Source organism: Aulonocara stuartgranti (assembly GCF_965226115.1).
Source record: "Aulonocara stuartgranti genome assembly, chromosome: 19".
In the NCBI taxonomy this organism is placed as follows: domain Eukaryota; kingdom Metazoa; phylum Chordata; class Actinopteri; order Cichliformes; family Cichlidae; genus Aulonocara; species Aulonocara stuartgranti.
Genome location: NC_138955.1, coordinates 8,527,939 through 8,546,161, shown reverse-complemented (window position 1 = coordinate 8,546,161; position 18,223 = coordinate 8,527,939). Strand labels below are relative to the sequence as shown.

Here is an 18,223-nt window from a genome sequence, read left to right as displayed (position 1 = left end):
TGAAGCCTTCTCTCCACGTATTGGCATTATATTGATTTGAGAAAACCACAACCTTTCTCACTTTCTCAGAGGAATACATGAAACAACCTTGAGGGTTATTATTGTTTGTTCACACTTTTGCAGTCTTTAATTACATCATCTTGTTGTGTGTTATTTTTCTGCAGTTACTTAATGGAACAGCGCCTTCAGCTGTTCATCTCAATAAACCGACTCCTCATGTAACTGTGGTGATTAGAAACACCGGCAGCAGGAGATAGCACTTTCATCACAGCTCGAAGAGTTTACACATTCTTCCTGTGGCTGTGTGAGCTTCCTCCCACAGTCTAAAGACATGCAGGTCAGGTGATTCTAAATTGGCGACAGCGTGAATTTGAGACATTTAAGGTGCTGTATCAATGTTTATGTGAGTGAATCTGGATTGGTAAAGCACTATTATTGGTCCAAATAACCGTTTATTCCAATTTCAAAGAGCCAGACTGTTGTAAATTTGTAGAGTGGTCTAGAGCAATAGTTCTCCAGTTTTAAACCGTATATTTGAGCACTTTGTTATTAGCAGCCTGTCACAAAACAAATCATTTGTTCTTATTTCTTTAGTTGAATCTATGTAGACCAAAGACAACACAGTTTAAAACACATAAAATAGTGTTTTAACTCCACCAATGTGGTTCCAAAAGGGACAAAAAACTTGAAGCAATATTAGTCATGGTTTGGCCTCCCCTGAACCTTTGCCTCAAAATTATTGAAGGAGTCTCGGATCATCTTGAAAGAAAACAGAATGAAAGGCGGGATGGCTGTAGCTCAGGCAGTAGAGCAGGTCATCTACTCATTGCAAGGTTGGTGGTTCAATCCCTGGCTCCTCCAGTCTGCATGCCAAGTATCCTCGGGCAAGATACTAACCCCAAATTGCTCTCTGATGCGTTCATTGGAGTATGAATGTGTATCAATTAGGAATTGTTAGCTAGCACCAAGAAACTTAGAAGACAGTGCTGGTGTGATTGGGTGAATGTGTTGAGCACACCGGGAGTATACGAATCAGTCATTTTAACATTAAAAGGGCTTTGAATAGTCCTTCAAGAAGACTGGAGAACTATTCCTGAAAACTCATTTGAGTTTCTTGAATTTGCAGTATCATCCCATCTCTCACCTCATGACAAACTTATGACCATGACTGAGGGTTAGAGCTAAGCCAATCCAAATGCACTGATAAAAACATCCACCTTTTCCTTTAAGTCTGAATAGTTTTCTTGGTAGAGAACTTGATAACGTTAGGCTACATAAGGCAAAAAATGAATGAACCTTTGGGGAAACTGGGTAATTTAAAAAATGGGTAGATAAAACATACAGCAAATAGAGCACTTTAACTAGTTGCAATTGATTTCAAAGAGCTCCCATTGGCATTCTGAATATCCTGTTAGTTTGTGTTTGATATGATTAAAGGGCTCCTACCTATATATTCTTTAGTGGGGGATGTTACATTTTCTGCCTCCACCGGGCACCTTTGCCATACACTTATATAGCACACACACACATGCACGCACAATCAGGTTACGTTTGCGATGATTTATGGACTGTGTGTGCTGTGTGACCTGGATTTCAGTAGCTAGCGTGAAAGCTGCAGCGAGAGCTCACGCGAGCACAGAACATGCTGCAGGGATGCAGCACTCCTTGTCCACACACACAACAATTGCATACTTAGAAACACACACGCACACATGCACTACTACGCACAACTACTCCTCCCTCGTACTCGGTCAAATGTGCCTAATGAAAAGTTCAGAAATGTTTGGGTCGATTCGCCACGGAAGAAAGCTAGTGTTGTTGTGATCTCCTGACCCACTTCCTCTACTCAGTTTCACATTTCTAACCCTCTGAGGATCCCCGTAGTTACACACTTGCTCTGTATAACATAATGAGATTAACATAATTTCACACAAAAATACGGATGAACGCACACACATTTTGCTAAAGTATCTGTCTTACTCACTTGCATTTCATCTATTCACACCTTTCCAGGCACTGCAGTGTTCTTTATTAATGCAAGGCGGAGACCCCCTATAGGGTAGTGTGAGTGCTAATTTTTAAAGGAGGATTTTTAGTCCAATTTTAGTCAGTCCAGTTTTAGTCAGTCCAGTTGATTAGAACACATGTTCAGTGCTAATTCTGGCTCTGTGGAATAAAGTAATGTTTTAAGACAGGGCAAATTTATTCATCAAGTTTATTTGGATTTTATAATAGTCACCTAGTAAAATAATCATCTCCATGGGTGTTGGCTCTGTTTTATGTTTGATGCCAGTTGCAAAACTGTTCAGATGGCGATCAAGGCAAATTATTATTGAAGCCATGTTAGCATACTGATGCTAATGTTAGGACCGCTGCTCCGTAGTTTCCCTAGTTTGTGAGGGTGGTTCACAAATTACAATCACATGCTTCACACAATTTTAGTGTTTCCTCTTCAAACTCAAATCCTATTTTTCCTTAAAAAGTAATGCAGTACATTGTTTAATTACTTGCAGGAGAAAATTACATTTCTCATTACCTTATTTTCTCATTACTACATAAAATAACCTGAAAAACATTTAACGTAAAACCTTACCCTACAGTCCTATACACCGACACAAATCCTTGTTACAAATCTCACTTATGTGATCTTTCTTTTAGTTTTTATGTATGAACACAAAACCGACATCACAAAACAACGCTGAAAACCAGCACATTGAGACTTCCACTGTGATTCCACTTTAGCAGCATGAGCAGGAAGAAACGAAGGTTCCAAGCCTGACTGATTATCTCTGCTTTTGTTACCTGTTGAACTTCTGGCTGCTGAGCTGTGGTCGGCTTTCACTCAGCTTCATCATCACTCTGTGTTCCTGTTTAGTTTTGTGTTAACATGCTGTCTTTGCAGGGGCTTGCAAAGAACTGAAGTTCTGCTAGCAGCATAATGTGGCTGTTCCTGATATAGTTGCTTTACTACAATAAAGCTGACTATAGCACAGAAAGAAAAAAGCTTGTTATCCACCTGCTGTGCAGATAACTGAAGAACCTTTGTAAAGCAAGTAACAATGTAATGCAGTTACTGAATTAAGTCCAGTAACGTGTTCCTTAAAAATGCAAAATGTTTACAGTAGTGTGAAAGCAAAACCAGTCATTATAATGTAATGCATTACACCCAATACTGTCTTGACTCATACCCAAGCAAATCAATGTTGTCTGTAGTCAGGAATGCTGATAAATGTTTTAAAAATCCTTCTTCATATTCTGCAGGCTTGATAGTTTTTAGCAAACGAGCACTGCTAAGCACTGCTGGCTGCCGTTGCCCACAGTGTACTTTGATTTCAGTGATCAGATTACGCTAAAGACCTGCTCATCCCAACTGCACTCATTTAGATCTGACACTTCAGATCCAAGGTCAGTGAGGAGACCTGCAGGTGCTGTACGGAACTATGTGATACTAAATCTGCACTGGCGAATAGAGGTCTACAGAATATGTAGGTCACTGTGCTCACAGCTCTCTTCCTCTCTGTCTCTCCATCTTTATCTCCTCGCTGTGGTTGCAGCTAATATGTGAAGTCAGATGAAGAGGCTCGTCTCCTCCGGCTCTCCTCCTCAATCATGCAAAGCAGCTTCAGACATCAGAGAGTTTTACAGAAAGACTCGAAGCACTGCATGTATATGTGTGTGAGCTTAAAAATGTCTTTACATGGCAAAGAAAATGATAAAAGGGAAGAAGTGTTCTGAAAAAGTGAATCATACTAACCTGTTTTGTCATTTTCAGTCTGAGATCATCCCAATAGGCTTTCTTTGCAATGAATTTGGTGCAAGTTTTCTAAAAACAATACTACTCAGCCACTACTCAGCAGGGATAGCTCAGTAGGTAGAGTGGCTGCCCCATGATCGGAAGGTCGGGGGTTCGATTCCCCTTAACAGCTACCCTGAGGTACCCCTGAGCAAGGTACCGTCCCTACACACTGCTCCCCGGGCGCCCAATGGCTGCCCACTGCTTCACTGAGTGAATGGGTTAAATGCAGAGAGCAATTTCCCCACGGGGCTCAATAAAGTACAATAATGTACACACTTTCTTCTTCTTCTTCTTCTTTAGGAAAGTAGTTTTATCAGATAACTATCTTTGTGAATCACAATTTTAAGTCTGGCGTCTTCAGCAGAGTGTAGGCCTGAATGTTAGGTGTTGTGAAGTCAGAGAGTACTCAGAGATGGACTAAAACAATTTTTCAAATTTTGTGGTGGGATTTTCTGACCACCTTCTCGCCGAGTATGATCTCCCACTCCTGTCTTAGTGAAGACAGATAAGAGTTAGTTAACCATCCTCTACTTCTACTTCAGCCTATCTCTGTATTTTCCTCTCGCTGTTCTTCTGCTCCTGTTCTGGATGATGAATTATTGAATATGAACTATCCCATTTTAGACTCTCTGGGTAGTCAGATTTATCGTGCGTACATCTGCATCTGCATCACAGCACAGTTTGAGTGTGTTCGTACCTATTTTCTTTGTGGGTTAATGTGCAGATAGGCTCCATGTAGAGAATGTGTGTTAAAACCTATTGGAGGGCAATGAAAGAAAACAGAGACATCTGCAAAATTCTTTTCCCCCTCTCTCACTTCAGCTGCAGGTTACTTCAGTTACTGACACACTTTCCAAATTTGAAGCATCTCATCTCCCTGAATTACTTGTGAATATCTGCTTTAAATGCTGGGTTTTTTTTGGCTTCATAACCAGTTATATGTTGCAGAAAAGTATCCCAGGAATTTATTTGTTTAGTTATTGTGTTAAGAAATTCTTCAAATATACATTTTAGCAATCCCCTCCCCCCTTTAATGGTAGTTTGCCATTTGTTTGCCATTTTCTCTTGTATGTTATGAGGATGTGATTGTGGCTCGTTTGAATATTCTTTCAACCCTGTAGGCAGTTTATTCTTTCAGCTCCATACAAATTAAATATAGATATAAAACAACCAGTCTGAACAAATATAAAAAATAGGTTACCATTTATATACAAGTTGCAGTTTGTGGAAGAGAGTATGCTCAAATAAAAAAAAAACCTAAAAGGAGATTAGGTGCATGAGTTTAACTCACTGATTTTCCTATTGTAGAGCTTCTTTTTCCAATATTATATGGATATAAGTGTCCTTAGGGTAAACAGTACAATCAGTAAACTCCTTCACTTCAGTTTGACGTAATTCTGCACATTTACAGATAAAACTCAGCCAGTGTAGAGAATAGGTCAGCTATCTCAATGACGCACAGTGAAATGTTAAAATAATGTCACAGCAGCTGCTGAAAAATAAATAAAAGAGCAGGAGTGATGTCACAGGTGTTACAGTTTGAATGCATGTCTATGTTTTTTAGTGCTATCCCGCTAACCTGTTATACAGGAATGTTAGACTTGTATGAGGAAGTTGTTAGAATTTATAGAAATATTCAAAATCCAGAAGAGCAAAATCAAAGATTATTTTAATACATTTCAAGACTACTGCTGGATATTCCTGTTGGTCAGAGTTATGAAGATAAGTTGTGCAAATATAGCTATGTAAATACAACATGCAGGCATCCATTTGTGTTTCTTCTCTGTTGACCTGGTGTGTTTTTTTTTCTTAGTGTTGTGTGTGTGTGAAGTCTTATCTTCCCTTCCACTGTAATTTACTCTGGATTGCACAGGCGTGCTTGACTTTCTGATTGAAAAGGCTCTCGGTGTGCCTTCAATTACAGACGGGGGTCTCAGATTGAGCCATTTAGGCATTAAGTGATTCACTGTGAGGGATACACAGACACAGATAGATAGCAAAGTATACTGGAAAGACTTGAAGTATAAAAAACAAGCTGAAGGAAAACAGTATTGACGACGAGAACAGCAATACAGAGGAGAGGAAAAAGGAAAGGAAAAATGCAGTGTGGGGCAGATAGAAGAGAAGGAGGTAAATTAATGAAGAGTGGAACGATAAGAGAGGCGAGATCGAAGGAACAGAGACACGAGAAATGATGGGGGAGGGATAAAAGACGGGTGACATACAAAGAGAAAGAGAGATGAGAGAGACAGAAGTGATGTTTAAGACATGAAGACATGGAGAACTTCAGAAAAAAAACAGTGGGAGATCATGATTTAATAGGATGAGAAAGTAATGGAAAAAAGTGGAAAGAAAAGCTTTATGGAGTGGAGATCTTTCAAGAGTATTTTCATCTTTCTATTTTTAAAAAAAGGTCTGCCTGTAATATCTGCAATATGGATGTGCACAGCTGTCCACATCATGACAAACAAGCACGATGGTCCATCTCATTTCGTAGACAAGCGTGTGTCTAACTCACACATCAGGCAGTGATGATAGCACAACCACACTCACACATAGATCAGCTTCAAAGGTTGAAAATAGCAGGACGTAGCATTAATTAAACCAAGAGAAAACAGATACGGTCAGATATGGATCAACATCATCATTCATTCACAGGGTGGATTTAAGTTCAATATTCATCCCTGGTCTCCGATGAGCTTTTAAATGTCTGGCTTTTTAGCTCTTAAATGCTCCACTATGATTAGCAGCTGGTTGCTACCTTTTTTGGTCTGTTTGGTCGTGAGCAGGTAGCATAAAATGAAGCTTTAGAGATTCTTTAGCAGTGCAAAGTGTGAATAGGGAAGAAGTTAGAGCAGTGGGTCCCAAAATCAAAGCAGTGAAGTGAAGACTAATAACTCAGACATTCAGATAAATATATCATAGATGTTTTCCATCTTCTCATGTAACTCTCAGCAAGAAAGTAAATGACGCTGAGTTCTTAAATTATAAAATATTAGTAAGTTATACTACGTTATCTGGTCACAATCCTCTTCATCAGCTTCATGCAGCAAGAGGGTCAACACTCAGGCAGTCTTTTCCATGCATAAAGCATTCTACAGCACGTAACATTAAATTGATCCAATTTAGAACACAGGGCCTTTTAAATGGATGGGGTCACAGTAAAGATGCAGAGCTGTTAGCTGCACGTGTCATCATACATGAGTCATGCCTTCTATAATGGAGGGTGAGGTACAATTGGGTCATTTCATTTACAGCTCAGTGAGTGCAGAAATGTTACCGACTTCATTAGCATTGCGATACTTTAACTGATGTTTTGGCATTTCAGAGAGAGAAAAGTGGAAACACGGCAGCATATTGCACACAGGTTTCTTTTGTCAGCCACATGCAACAAACAGTTGGCATGGGATGATTTCTTTTGCCCTGAGAGAGTCGTCGGCACGCAACAGCTCTGTGCAGTGCAAGGCAGCGTCACTGGAGTGAAATAGATTTATTTAAGAACAGGATGTCGGAATGCCTACAGCTCACCCTTCTGCCGCTTTCAACAGACTTCCACCACATCTGTTACAGCAGCAAGCTCACTCAGGGTGGAGGCTGGCTGTGAGACTGAGATGACATATTAACGACCCAGTATCGTAAAGGCCGTGGTTTCTATTCTTGGCCGGGCTGATTTCGCTGGAGTGAATGAGCGACCTTTACGCTGAAGTAGAATGACAGCCTGTGTGCGTCTGTGCACTGTGTGTGAGGAAGACGGATGGGAATTGTGGCAGCAGCATCCATGTGCCTGACCTGAATATACACTGAGCTGCATTCACTTGTCATGTCCTTCCAGATCAGATCCATTGCCCTCTCTCATCTTCTCTGCTTCTGTCCTCACGGTGTTCCTCTCTCGCTTCTTTCTCCTCCCCTCCCACAGCCGGCTTCTCCACCCGTTTTGTCCCCTAATTCTCTAGTTGCCATGGCAATGGATGACATAGATGAGATGGGGGGTCTGAAGGGAGCCGTGAGGCTCTGTATTCTCACCATGTGGATTTTCATCATGTTGCATCACAATTAGCCTGTTAATGCTAAAAATGGAGAGACGTTGGAATGCTGGAGTCTTTCATGTATTTGTTTGTGTCAGAAACATTGATTAGCCAGTTATTCAGTTTTGGTCTGTGTTATTTATTAGAATATTTCCTTTTAAATTACAAACAAAAGCCTTTAAAGGAATATTTCTAGTTTTGGGGACTACATTTACTCTAATTTCATTACAGTGAATATGAACCTATTTTACACCAGTGACAGGTTATGTTAGCTCAAAAACAACAATAACAAAAAAAGGTAAAATATAATTAAACTGGCCTAGAAACCTTTAGACTCAAGAAACTTATAAAAACAGCAATAGCAACAAAAAAACTACTAAAAGGAATTCCCTTAATAACGGCTGAATAGCACAAATAACCTAGGCAGAAAAGCAGCTCTGGACTCATAACATGTCAAACTGTAAGACGTCAAGGCTTCAGCAGCAGAAGACCACACTGGTTGCCACTCCTGTCAACTAAGAATGGGAAACTGAGGCTGAAATTCACACAGATTCAACGTTACCTGGTCTCACGAGTCTCGATTTATCCACATTTGTTGTCTCCAAGTGACTGTCAGTGTTGCACAATCAGCACATATGCTGCTTTGCATTGCTGTTAGATTGCTATTTCACAACACTTGTGAATATTATTGTATTATTTCATGCCAAAGTATGAAGTCAAAAACTGGGTGATGATCTTTACGTCTCCTTGTATACAGGTGTTTTACTTGCAGCAGGCCGAGGTCACCAGGGAGCGAGTGTACGCTATGCACCAGTCAAGCATCGATGGGGTGGAGGACATGTCAGCACTGGCGGAGCTGCACGAAGCCGCTATCATGCACAACCTTTACCAACGCTACCAGAAGGATTGCATCTATGTGAGTGCATTCAGCGAGCCATGTTTGTCTATGTCTATGTCTGTGCAGGGCCATTATGTGTGTTTATATTATCACACACCTCCTTCTCCTTTGCTTACACGAGTGAGGCTTTTAGAAAGAGACACAAATCCACTCATCAGGCCTCCCCGTCTGTAAGTGAAAAAGACGGAGAGAGAAGTGAGTGCTATGAAATGAAATTGTCAGTGGTTAGGACAGGCCAACTTTAGCTCTTTAGGAGGACTGAAAATTGCTCCTTATTGAAACTGTCTAAAACTTTCATGTTTTATTAAATCAGGTGGTCATTTAGTGATTCTGCAGCAAGAGGAACCTAAATCGTCTCACGCCATTGGCAGGATTTATTCTATTTTTTCTTCTTACGAAATAAATTTATCTGCTTTGTTTCATATGTTGATATTTAAGCCCACTAACTGTAGAAGCATCATATCCCTGCTCACCATTTCACAGCATATATCATTCTCATTGCAAAAAATAACCATATGAATGACTTTATGGTGCGATAGTGCAGTTTAAAATCTGCAACATCACTTGATTTGATGGCCTTGTGGTTTGAATACATGCGCGTTTTACAATGCAGATAGGAAATAAAACGCATAAAAGTTTCTTTTTGATCACTAACCCAGGCATCCTTACACATGAATGTTAGATTTGTATTGTTGATTGTCATTTATGCTTAGAAATATTTACTTATATATGCTTAGAGTTTTGTAATTAGTTGTAGATTGGTAGAGGTTTTGATCCTTGATAGTCTGCAAACTTTGTGTGTATTAGACAGCACTTTGGGAGCATGAGAGGTCATACCGTGTCTTATTGTTTTATGGTAGGATTAACGTAGCTACGTCTGTTCTAGTCTAAGTGCTCTTTGTTTAGATGAACTGCAGGACTTCCTCACCGTGTTATCTAGGATGAACCATCTAGGGTGAGGGGGAGGCTACCCTCTTCCTGACCAAGGATGTTTGACCCTTTGATCAGCAGTCCACAAACCTATCAATGAATGCCCTCTCCTCCAAACTGTGGGATCAGTATGCATTGCAGTCTTTACATTTTGATCACTTTTATGCTGATGCACAGAAATTTTCAAAAGTCTGGAAACCTGGAAGTTTACCAGACAGCTAGATTATCTAGACTGCCTAATCTAGATGATGAAATATTGTCCATATACGGATTTACCTTAAGATGATCAAAAGAATTTCTCTTGTGTGAGTCTGCTTTCTGTATTACTGCGCTCTCATGCACTCATGTGTATCTGTGTCCTTTAGCACTATTTTATATGTGGATAGTCCACTAAATGTGCCAATAAGGTCATATGAATATAGAAAGTGGATAAACGTGGACCAAATATAATCAAATAATAAAAAGAAAGGAAAGATGATACAGACACTGAACCTGAAATGTCTCTCCTTCGCTGTTTTCAGACTAACATCGGCAGCATCCTGGCAGCTGTCAACCCATACAAGCAGATCCCTGGTCTGTATGACCTAGAGAGGGTGGACTTGTACTCCAAGCACCATCTGGGGGAACTCCCTCCACACATTTTTGCTGTAGCCAATGAATGCTACCGCTGCATCTGGAAACGCCACGACAGCCAGTGCATCCTCATCAGGTAATGATGGAGGACATTCAGGGAATTCTTTACCCATCTATCCCTCTATCTTTCTCTACTAAGCTATCAAAACATGACTTTGTTTCCTAAATCTTGTCTTTCTAGTCTACTATTTCTAGTATGCTTATTCCCAGAAAATCCTGCTGTTCCTATGCCTGTTTGTAGTTGAAGCCTGTGCATAGATAGTGAAACACTGACAGCTATTAGACCTAATGAAAAATCAAGGTAAAGGCTTAAGGAAGTGGAAGTGGTTTGCATCCCAGACATGTCAGTGGTTGATTGGAAATGCGAGACAGAGCAATATTCAAGACCAAGCTAGAGAACAAATAGATTGTGATCATGACCGTGTCTCCCTTTGTTTTGAAAATAAATACAATTTCCTCTTCCAAATTAAAGTAGGGTTATTGGTTCGCATGATTAAGTGGCCTGATCTGGTTCTAGTGTCCACCATCCCATCATGCTTTCACTTGTGCTCAGCCTGATTACGATAGGCTGAATATCTCTGAGGTCTATCAACCTGCAACACCAATTAGATAACCGGAGAGGTTCAAGATACGGGAATGTCGGTGAAGGTCATTGTGTGTAGGATTTAATTGGGCTATGTGTGTCTTTGTGTGTATGTGTACTCCAGTGGGGAATCAGGAGCAGGGAAGACTGAAAGCACCAAACTGCTGTTGCAGTTTCTGTCAGTGATGAGCCAGAACTCAGCCGGAACTCCTCCCTCAGAGAAAAGCACGCGTGTGGAGCAAGCCATCGTACAGAGCAGGTATGCGAATCAGTGAAGTAAACATGACAAGCTTCAGGAAATGCCAAGAAACAAGTCAGTGGGTTAGCATCTTTTCCATGGAGCGTGCTACCTGCTAGGCTGTGGTGAAGAAATAATCACTAACGCCAGAAAATATGATGAAGACTAAGTTTCTGTAATGACTACTTGTGTAAGTAGTAAAAGGACGGGATTAGGAGTGTGTGTTTTACACATTTTATATATCAGATTAACAGCTTACATGGTAAAGATGGCAGCCATTCAAGGCCTGCTTATGGCCTTTGCCTTTTCTTTGGGATTTTACCAGCTCATTTTACTTGAGACTTTAAAGCCTTTTATTTACATCTCTAACAGGGTGTTAAGTTCTCAAAGAATAATGTTTTGTGTAACTGAAATTTCATATCATTTAAATCCAAGTGTCAGGATTACAACTGTGCGAGTGCTAAGTGAGCACGGTTTGAGCTCATATGGATATTATGTTCTCCTTAAAATGTCGAATTTGTTGAAGTTTTTTCTGGAAAACATATGGTAAAAAAAAAAAATACTGTAAAAATAATTTTTCCCCCTTTTCAGTCCCATCATGGAAGCTTTTGGTAATGCTAAGACTGTTTACAACAACAACTCCAGTCGCTTTGGGAAGTTCATCCAACTTCACTTCTCTGAGAGCGGCAACATCCAAGGAGGCTGCGTCATAGATTGTATCCTTGCTTTAAAGCACAATACATCTAACTGCATGAAATTTACACCTGTGTATGATTGAACGGGTGCTTGTTTTTGCATACACGCATAAAAAGTTGTGGTAGAAATGTATGTTTCTGATTCTTAGAAGGTGAATTATATGAATGATGAATTTCTTTGACTCACTTCCTGTCAGATTTACTTGAAAAGGTAAGGATGTCTCGACCTCCTCGTATCAAATTTATTAGGAGTCACGTGTCAGTCTTACATTGTCAATCACAATAAAATGTTCATGGAAACTTTGCTACCCTGATTTTTCTGTAGAACCGCGTGGTACGACAAAACCCCGGAGAGCGAAACTACCACATCTTCTACGCTCTGCTGGCAGGAGCTAGTAAAGAGCAAAAAAGTAAGAAGCTGTGCGAGCGTAAATATCAACAGCGAGCTTTTATTATTTTTATTATTTTTCAATGATCCAATTTACACTTTTGGCTTCATGTGAGAAGTTATTGTAAAAATAGTTTGATTTCAGTTATAATAGAGAAGAATAAATATTGATGGACAAACATTATTAATCATTAACTTTTACCTGTGAATACATATCGTTTGCTCACATTATACATTTGCTCTTGCAGGCCTCTACTTCCTGGAGGATCCCGCTGAATCTTACCACTACCTCAGCCAATCAGGATGTCTTAAGGACAAGAGTCTAAATGACAAAGAGCTGTTTAACAGTGTTATGGTCAGTATTGATTTTGTCTTCAGTTCTTCAAGTAGATGTACTGAGGTCTGTAAGAACAGTTCTCTATTGTTATCTATTGTTTTTTTTATCCAGTTACAAAAGTAGCAGAGAGATTCCAACGCTAACAGGATGATAGCAGGGAGGATTGGTGACCTTAGATTGTAAAGTTTGATGTCCTCACAGCCATAAAACTGTTAATCTTTTTTGCTGAACACTGACATATTGTTGTCTTAAGAGCAGAGCAGGTTAGCCTCAGAGAAATAAAGATCTTTTCCCCTCCATTTATCAAACCTTTTTCTGGGATGTGAATGTTATCAATGAACCTTTGGCTCTGAGAAAGTGCTCACAATCTCTTTCCCCGTGCTCGTCTTTGCACAGGAGGCGCTAAAGGTCTTGGAGTTCACGGAGGAGGAGATCAGAGACATGTTTAAGCTGCTGTCGGGAGTCTTACAACTTGGCAACATTGAGTTCATGACTGCAGGAGGAGCTCAGATCACCACCAAGCAAGGTCAGAGAAGTGCTCATAGAAAGTGAGTTAGATGATATAAAAATCGAGGTAGACATAGAAAACGTTCCAGATGTTTAACATGTCTTTGTCCATGTTTCCAGTGGTTACCAATGCCAGTGAGCTGTTGGGGCTGGATGCCTTCCAGCTGTCTGAAGTCATGACTCAGCGCTCCATAATCCTCAGAGGAGAGGAAATCTGTTCCCCACTTACTATTGAGCAGGTCCCTATACACACATGCATATAAAGACACTTTAATTTACCCCTTCATGTTTGATTTCTGCCTCTTCCTGACATAGTCCCATTACTCATTTCATTCCTCCCTTGGGTTTCCCCCTCATTGCTGCAGGCTATTGATTCCCGGGACTCTGTCGCCATGGCGTTATACTCCCAGTGTTTCTCCTGGATCATCCTCAAGATTAATCAGAAGATTAAGGGGAAGGAAAACTTCAAATCCATCGGCATCCTTGACATCTTTGGCTTTGAGAACTTTGAGGTGAGGGCTTTGACCTTCCCTCTGTTTGGCAAATTTTGATTTTGAGGTCATGAATTTTTTCCTCCGCTTCCTAAGCTGCCAGCTGCTACTCATCCTGTTACTAAGCAAGATTAATGAGTTTCTTACTACTGACTAATCACTTCACTGAAACACTGAGTTATCATTCATATAGGATTCTGACAAAGACAAATGAAAAAGCTTACTAATAAGGTTTTTCTTTTCTATAAAAGAAAGAGCTATACGAAAAACAGAAATTAGAGGCCAGGTGTAACAGAGAATAATTTATTAACAAAACTTAAGAATTTACAAAAGTATTTTTTGAGTCTCTTTAGACCAGGGGGATAAAAAGGCAGAGAGGCAGAAGGGAAATAATATGGAGCTGGCAGGTTGAGTACTGACTGCAGGAGAGCACTGAGATGATCTGAGCCAAGCCAAGGAGAGGACAGAAGGAAAGCCAAATTAGGGAAAGCTGCAGAAGCAGGAAAGCTCGATAGGACCAAAGCAGGACCGGATCTGCCATCTGATTAGTGGACACAAAAAAACCTTATAAACAAACATATTAAACAGCGGTTGAATGAGACTAAATGGGAGTCTAATAGTGGAGTTTTCAAGGCAGAGGAAACCACAGAAGAGGGTATAGGGTTCCTTTCTGCTTGGTTAACTTCTAACAGATTAGCAAATGCATTACTTGTTCATAATGATACAGCAAAGAGCCAGAATTAGGACACTTAAAATAAAAGAAGAACTTGAATAAGCATTTTCTCTTTTTTCTGGCAAAACTGGAATACTTTGGAAACGTGCTACTAGCTGGATTCATGAACCCAGAGTTAGCTGAGCCACACGATAACCAGCTTTGTGATTGCCGTTATGCAGGATCGCCATTTTTAGATTCACTGATCCAGATGATCCAGACAAAGTTGAGCTTGTTTCACGACACAGAACCATGACATGTCTGTAAGTCAATCCCTGCCTCTGTGCCTGTAGGTCAACCGGTTTGAACAGTTTAACATCAATTATGCCAATGAGAAGCTTCAGGAGTACTTCAACAAGCACATCTTCTCTCTGGAGCAGCTGGAGTACAACCGGTACGTGAATATGGAACCTAAAGACATTCGGATTGTGAAGCGGACTTTAAAGTGTTTAAGGAAAAGGGAATGGAAGAGTAAATTTAAATATGACCTTTTTCTTTTTCCTTGCATAAATATTTTGTTGTACTCTCCACAGGGAAGGTGTTCAGTGGGAAGCAATTGATTGGATGGACAATGCCGAGTGTCTTGACCTCATAGAGAAGGTAAAAAATACATTTGCTATAACTCATAGCATAAATGTAATGAAGATGTTAGTTTTTGAGTGCATGATCTTTTCTCAGTCCGTTGAAGGGAATTGAAATAAAAACTCCAGTACTTCACCATTACTAAAGACCAGCTTGGGTGCCTCCTTCAGATCTGTTTTTGGAAATCTAATAATTTGTGGGGCCGATGTCTTAGAAAGTGGTGCTGATTTCATAATACTGATGCAATAACACCACTTTACCCCTCCCCCCTCCTTCTCTGTCCTAGAAACTGGGCTTGTTGGCACTAGTGAATGAAGAGAGCCGATTCCCCAAAGGAACAGACTTCACTCTGCTGGAGAAGTTGCACAGCCGACACTCTGTGAGTTATTTACACATCTCCTAATGACCTCTATGCGTAATTCACTAAATGCTGAGCTTATGTTAAATGCCATGCTTCTGTTTTTGCAGACAAACCCTTACTATGTCAAGCCCAGACTTGCTGATCATCAGTTTGGTATCAAACATTATGCTGGAGAGGTGAGTTTTATTCAGAACGGACCTGCTGCACGCCATCATTGTGTTGTAAAGTCAGTGTAGTTTATAATATCTGTTTCCGACAGGTCCTCTATGATGTCAGAGGAATCCTGGAGAAGAACAGAGACACATTCAGAGATGACATCCTGAACATGCTCAAGGACAGCAGGTAATATCTGCAGATATGATGGTTAATTAGGACTCAGAGGTCTAATTAACCAGTCATTCAAAGAAAGAAGGGTTTTAAAGGTAAATCCATGTTTTGTTTGCCTTGTTTTAAGCTGATATGAATTATTGGGCTGAAGTCCAAACAATAACCAAAATAATGGATATTAGTTTCTGAAAATATGAAAAAAGTGTTTCTAAAAGCTTCTAATGAGCTTTGAAACTGACCATCCAAACACACTGTGGTGGATTTTTTGTTTATTTTTTCCAGCTCTGCCAGTTTCCTTGTTGTTATCCCGATGTACCCTGTAATACGTTTTCTAACATGAGTTAGCAGATGCGTGTGTTTCATCCTTTGTATTTCTGTCGATTCATAGACTGGACTTCATCTACGACTTGTTTGAAAAGGTCGGCAGCAGGAACAATGAGGAGAAGATGGGAACAGCCCGGCGTAAACCTACAGTGAGCTCCCAGTTCAGGGTGAGTGATATGATGTTGGTGCTAACTGTTAACTAAGGGTCTTGAACTGAGAGAATAATTAAAACGCATTAAAGAAAATGTTTTTGGGGTTTTTTGGAATGGTAGTTATGATTGTTATGGCGATGTATCGGCATTTATTGTTTTCTTAATCTCTTTAGGACTCTCTTCACGCTCTTATGGCCACTCTGAGTGTTTCCAATCCTTTCTTCATTCGCTGCATTAAGCCCAACATGGAAAAGGTCTGTTTTTTCTATCCAATGTCTTTATCTACTCACATATTCATGTTAATATCACTATCTGACAGTATTATTCTGTACTATATCAAGGTTACGTGTTAAATCCTTTGTATCATCCTTTCAGACTCCAAATGTGTTTGACCCGGAGGTCGTGCTGAATCAGCTGAGGTATTCTGGGATGTTGGAGACCGTGAAGATCCGTCGTGCTGGCTTCCCAGTTCGCAGAACATTCAAAGATTTCTTCTCTCGGTAAAGATCTCTAAATCTACATTCTTACATATTTTTCTATATCTGTGATTTGTTTTTTAAAAGTATCAATTCTTTTCTTTAACGTTACATTTTTATGGCAGTTATAAGATCATTCTGAAAGAAAAGGTGCCGACAGCAGGAGATGATAAGAAGAGAACCACAGACCTTCTGACCAAATATGATAAGACCAAGAAGGAGTGGCAGTTAGGCAAGACTAAGGTGAGGTTTTTTTTTTACCTTTTGGAGATCTAAAATGGCAAAGTTTTGTACAGTGTCTCATATCAAGGTTGTTTAACAGGCTGGCTATAAACTGTTGTCACCTCTTTGTTTTGCAGGTGTTCATGAAGGAGTCTTTGGAGCAGCGTTTAGAGAAAGACAGAGATGAAGTCCGCCGCCAAGCCGCCATGATAATCCGAGCCCACCTACTCACTTTTTCTGCTAAGTAAGAATCTTGTGACGTGAAGTCATGTTTTTGGGACCAGTTATGTTTGTTGCTTTGAATTTTGTGTTATTCGATCCACAGGAAGCACTTCAAACGTGCACGTGCCAGCGTCGTCACCCTCCAGAAACACTTACGAAGGCACATCCAACGCAAACGGTTTGTGAAGCAGCGCAAGGCAGCGGTGGTGCTGCAGAAACACCGACGAGGTCAGGTGGTGCGTGCTCACGTTCGAAAACTGAGAGGGGAGAAGAAGAAGAAGGAAGAAGAGCAAAAGACGAAGGAGGAAGAGGAGAAGGAGAAAACGCTGGGCGAAGGGGAGACGGAGGAAGCGGAGGGAGCAGATGCAAAGGTAAAGCCGTCAGAAGCATCTTCACTGGCATTAATGGGAGTGTTTTAACCCTTTCGTCTGCTCTTTAGGATGAAACTCGCCAAATGGAGGAGATCCTGCAGCTCGAGAGAGAGATTGAGCGCTTGCAGAAGAAGAGGGAGGATGAAGTGTCGCAGCTCTGTGAGTCGTCCAAGCAGGAGCTGCAGCTGCGCCGGGACGCTGAGCTCAAGCGGATGAAAAAGGAGGCATCGCGCAAGGCCACGGAGCTCATCGACCTCCTGAACTTTGGAGGCGTTGATCCCTCACTGGGAGCAGTCGGGGCTAAGCCCGCTGCAGAGGTGAAAGCTCCAAAAGGTGCCAGCACCACCAGAGGAGCATCCAAAGAAGAGGATGTAGACGAAGGCTTTCATGCTGAGGAGGAGTGTATCCCCTTGCCTGACTTCCCTCCCCCTGCTGAGACAAATGCTCCTGTGGATCAGGAAATATTTGCCCAACTCCCTCCTCCACCACCTGCCTTTGCAGAGGGAACAGTGCCCCCTGTACCACCTCCTCCGCCCCCCCTTCCATCAGACAGCATGCTTGCGGGTGGAATTCCTCCTCCACCTCCCCTCCCTCCACCCGGAGATGGCACCACTGTGCCTCCACCACCGCCTCCACCAGGAGAGGAGGAGAAGAAAGAGCCAGAAAGGAAAGTGAGCATGGTGGAGAGCCTCGTAGATGGCGAGGAGCCGATCTACAGCATGCCGGCCGACACAGAATCAGATTACGACCAAGAAGAGGAAGAGGGGTCAGTCACCGCTGGAGACGACAGCTCCGTGTCGGGAAGCAACCGAGGGAGCGCGACTGTGGCGGACGAGGAACACCCCAGGAAGTCGACCTGCACCAACGCCAGCATCGAGTCCTACAGAGGCAGCTCTGACTCTGTGAGGACACACACTTACACGCATCCTCACAAGCGTGCACGCAGATATGTA

General features: G+C 41.2%; 1 protein-coding gene across 1 annotated transcript in view; it reads left to right on the top strand.

The window, feature by feature from the left end:
- myo10l1 (myosin X, like 1) overlaps positions 1–18,223 on the top strand; it is a 52,654-nt gene that overhangs the window by 21,338 nt on the left and 13,093 nt on the right. The window contains exons 3-24 of the mRNA XM_082515590.1: positions 8,579–8,737; positions 10,171–10,358; positions 10,990–11,124; positions 11,695–11,819; positions 11,996–12,009; positions 12,124–12,208; positions 12,435–12,541; positions 12,920–13,049; positions 13,151–13,269; positions 13,396–13,542; positions 14,527–14,627; positions 14,767–14,833; positions 15,102–15,194; positions 15,284–15,352; positions 15,436–15,518; positions 15,892–15,994; positions 16,153–16,233; positions 16,355–16,479; positions 16,581–16,698; positions 16,815–16,921; positions 17,003–17,270; positions 17,339–18,172. Of these exons, the coding sequence (XP_082371716.1) occupies positions 8,579–8,737; positions 10,171–10,358; positions 10,990–11,124; positions 11,695–11,819; positions 11,996–12,009; positions 12,124–12,208; positions 12,435–12,541; positions 12,920–13,049; positions 13,151–13,269; positions 13,396–13,542; positions 14,527–14,627; positions 14,767–14,833; positions 15,102–15,194; positions 15,284–15,352; positions 15,436–15,518; positions 15,892–15,994; positions 16,153–16,233; positions 16,355–16,479; positions 16,581–16,698; positions 16,815–16,921; positions 17,003–17,270; positions 17,339–18,172 (3,258 nt within the window). The remainder of the gene's footprint in view (positions 1–8,578; positions 8,738–10,170; positions 10,359–10,989; positions 11,125–11,694; positions 11,820–11,995; positions 12,010–12,123; positions 12,209–12,434; positions 12,542–12,919; positions 13,050–13,150; positions 13,270–13,395; positions 13,543–14,526; positions 14,628–14,766; positions 14,834–15,101; positions 15,195–15,283; positions 15,353–15,435; positions 15,519–15,891; positions 15,995–16,152; positions 16,234–16,354; positions 16,480–16,580; positions 16,699–16,814; positions 16,922–17,002; positions 17,271–17,338; positions 18,173–18,223) is intronic.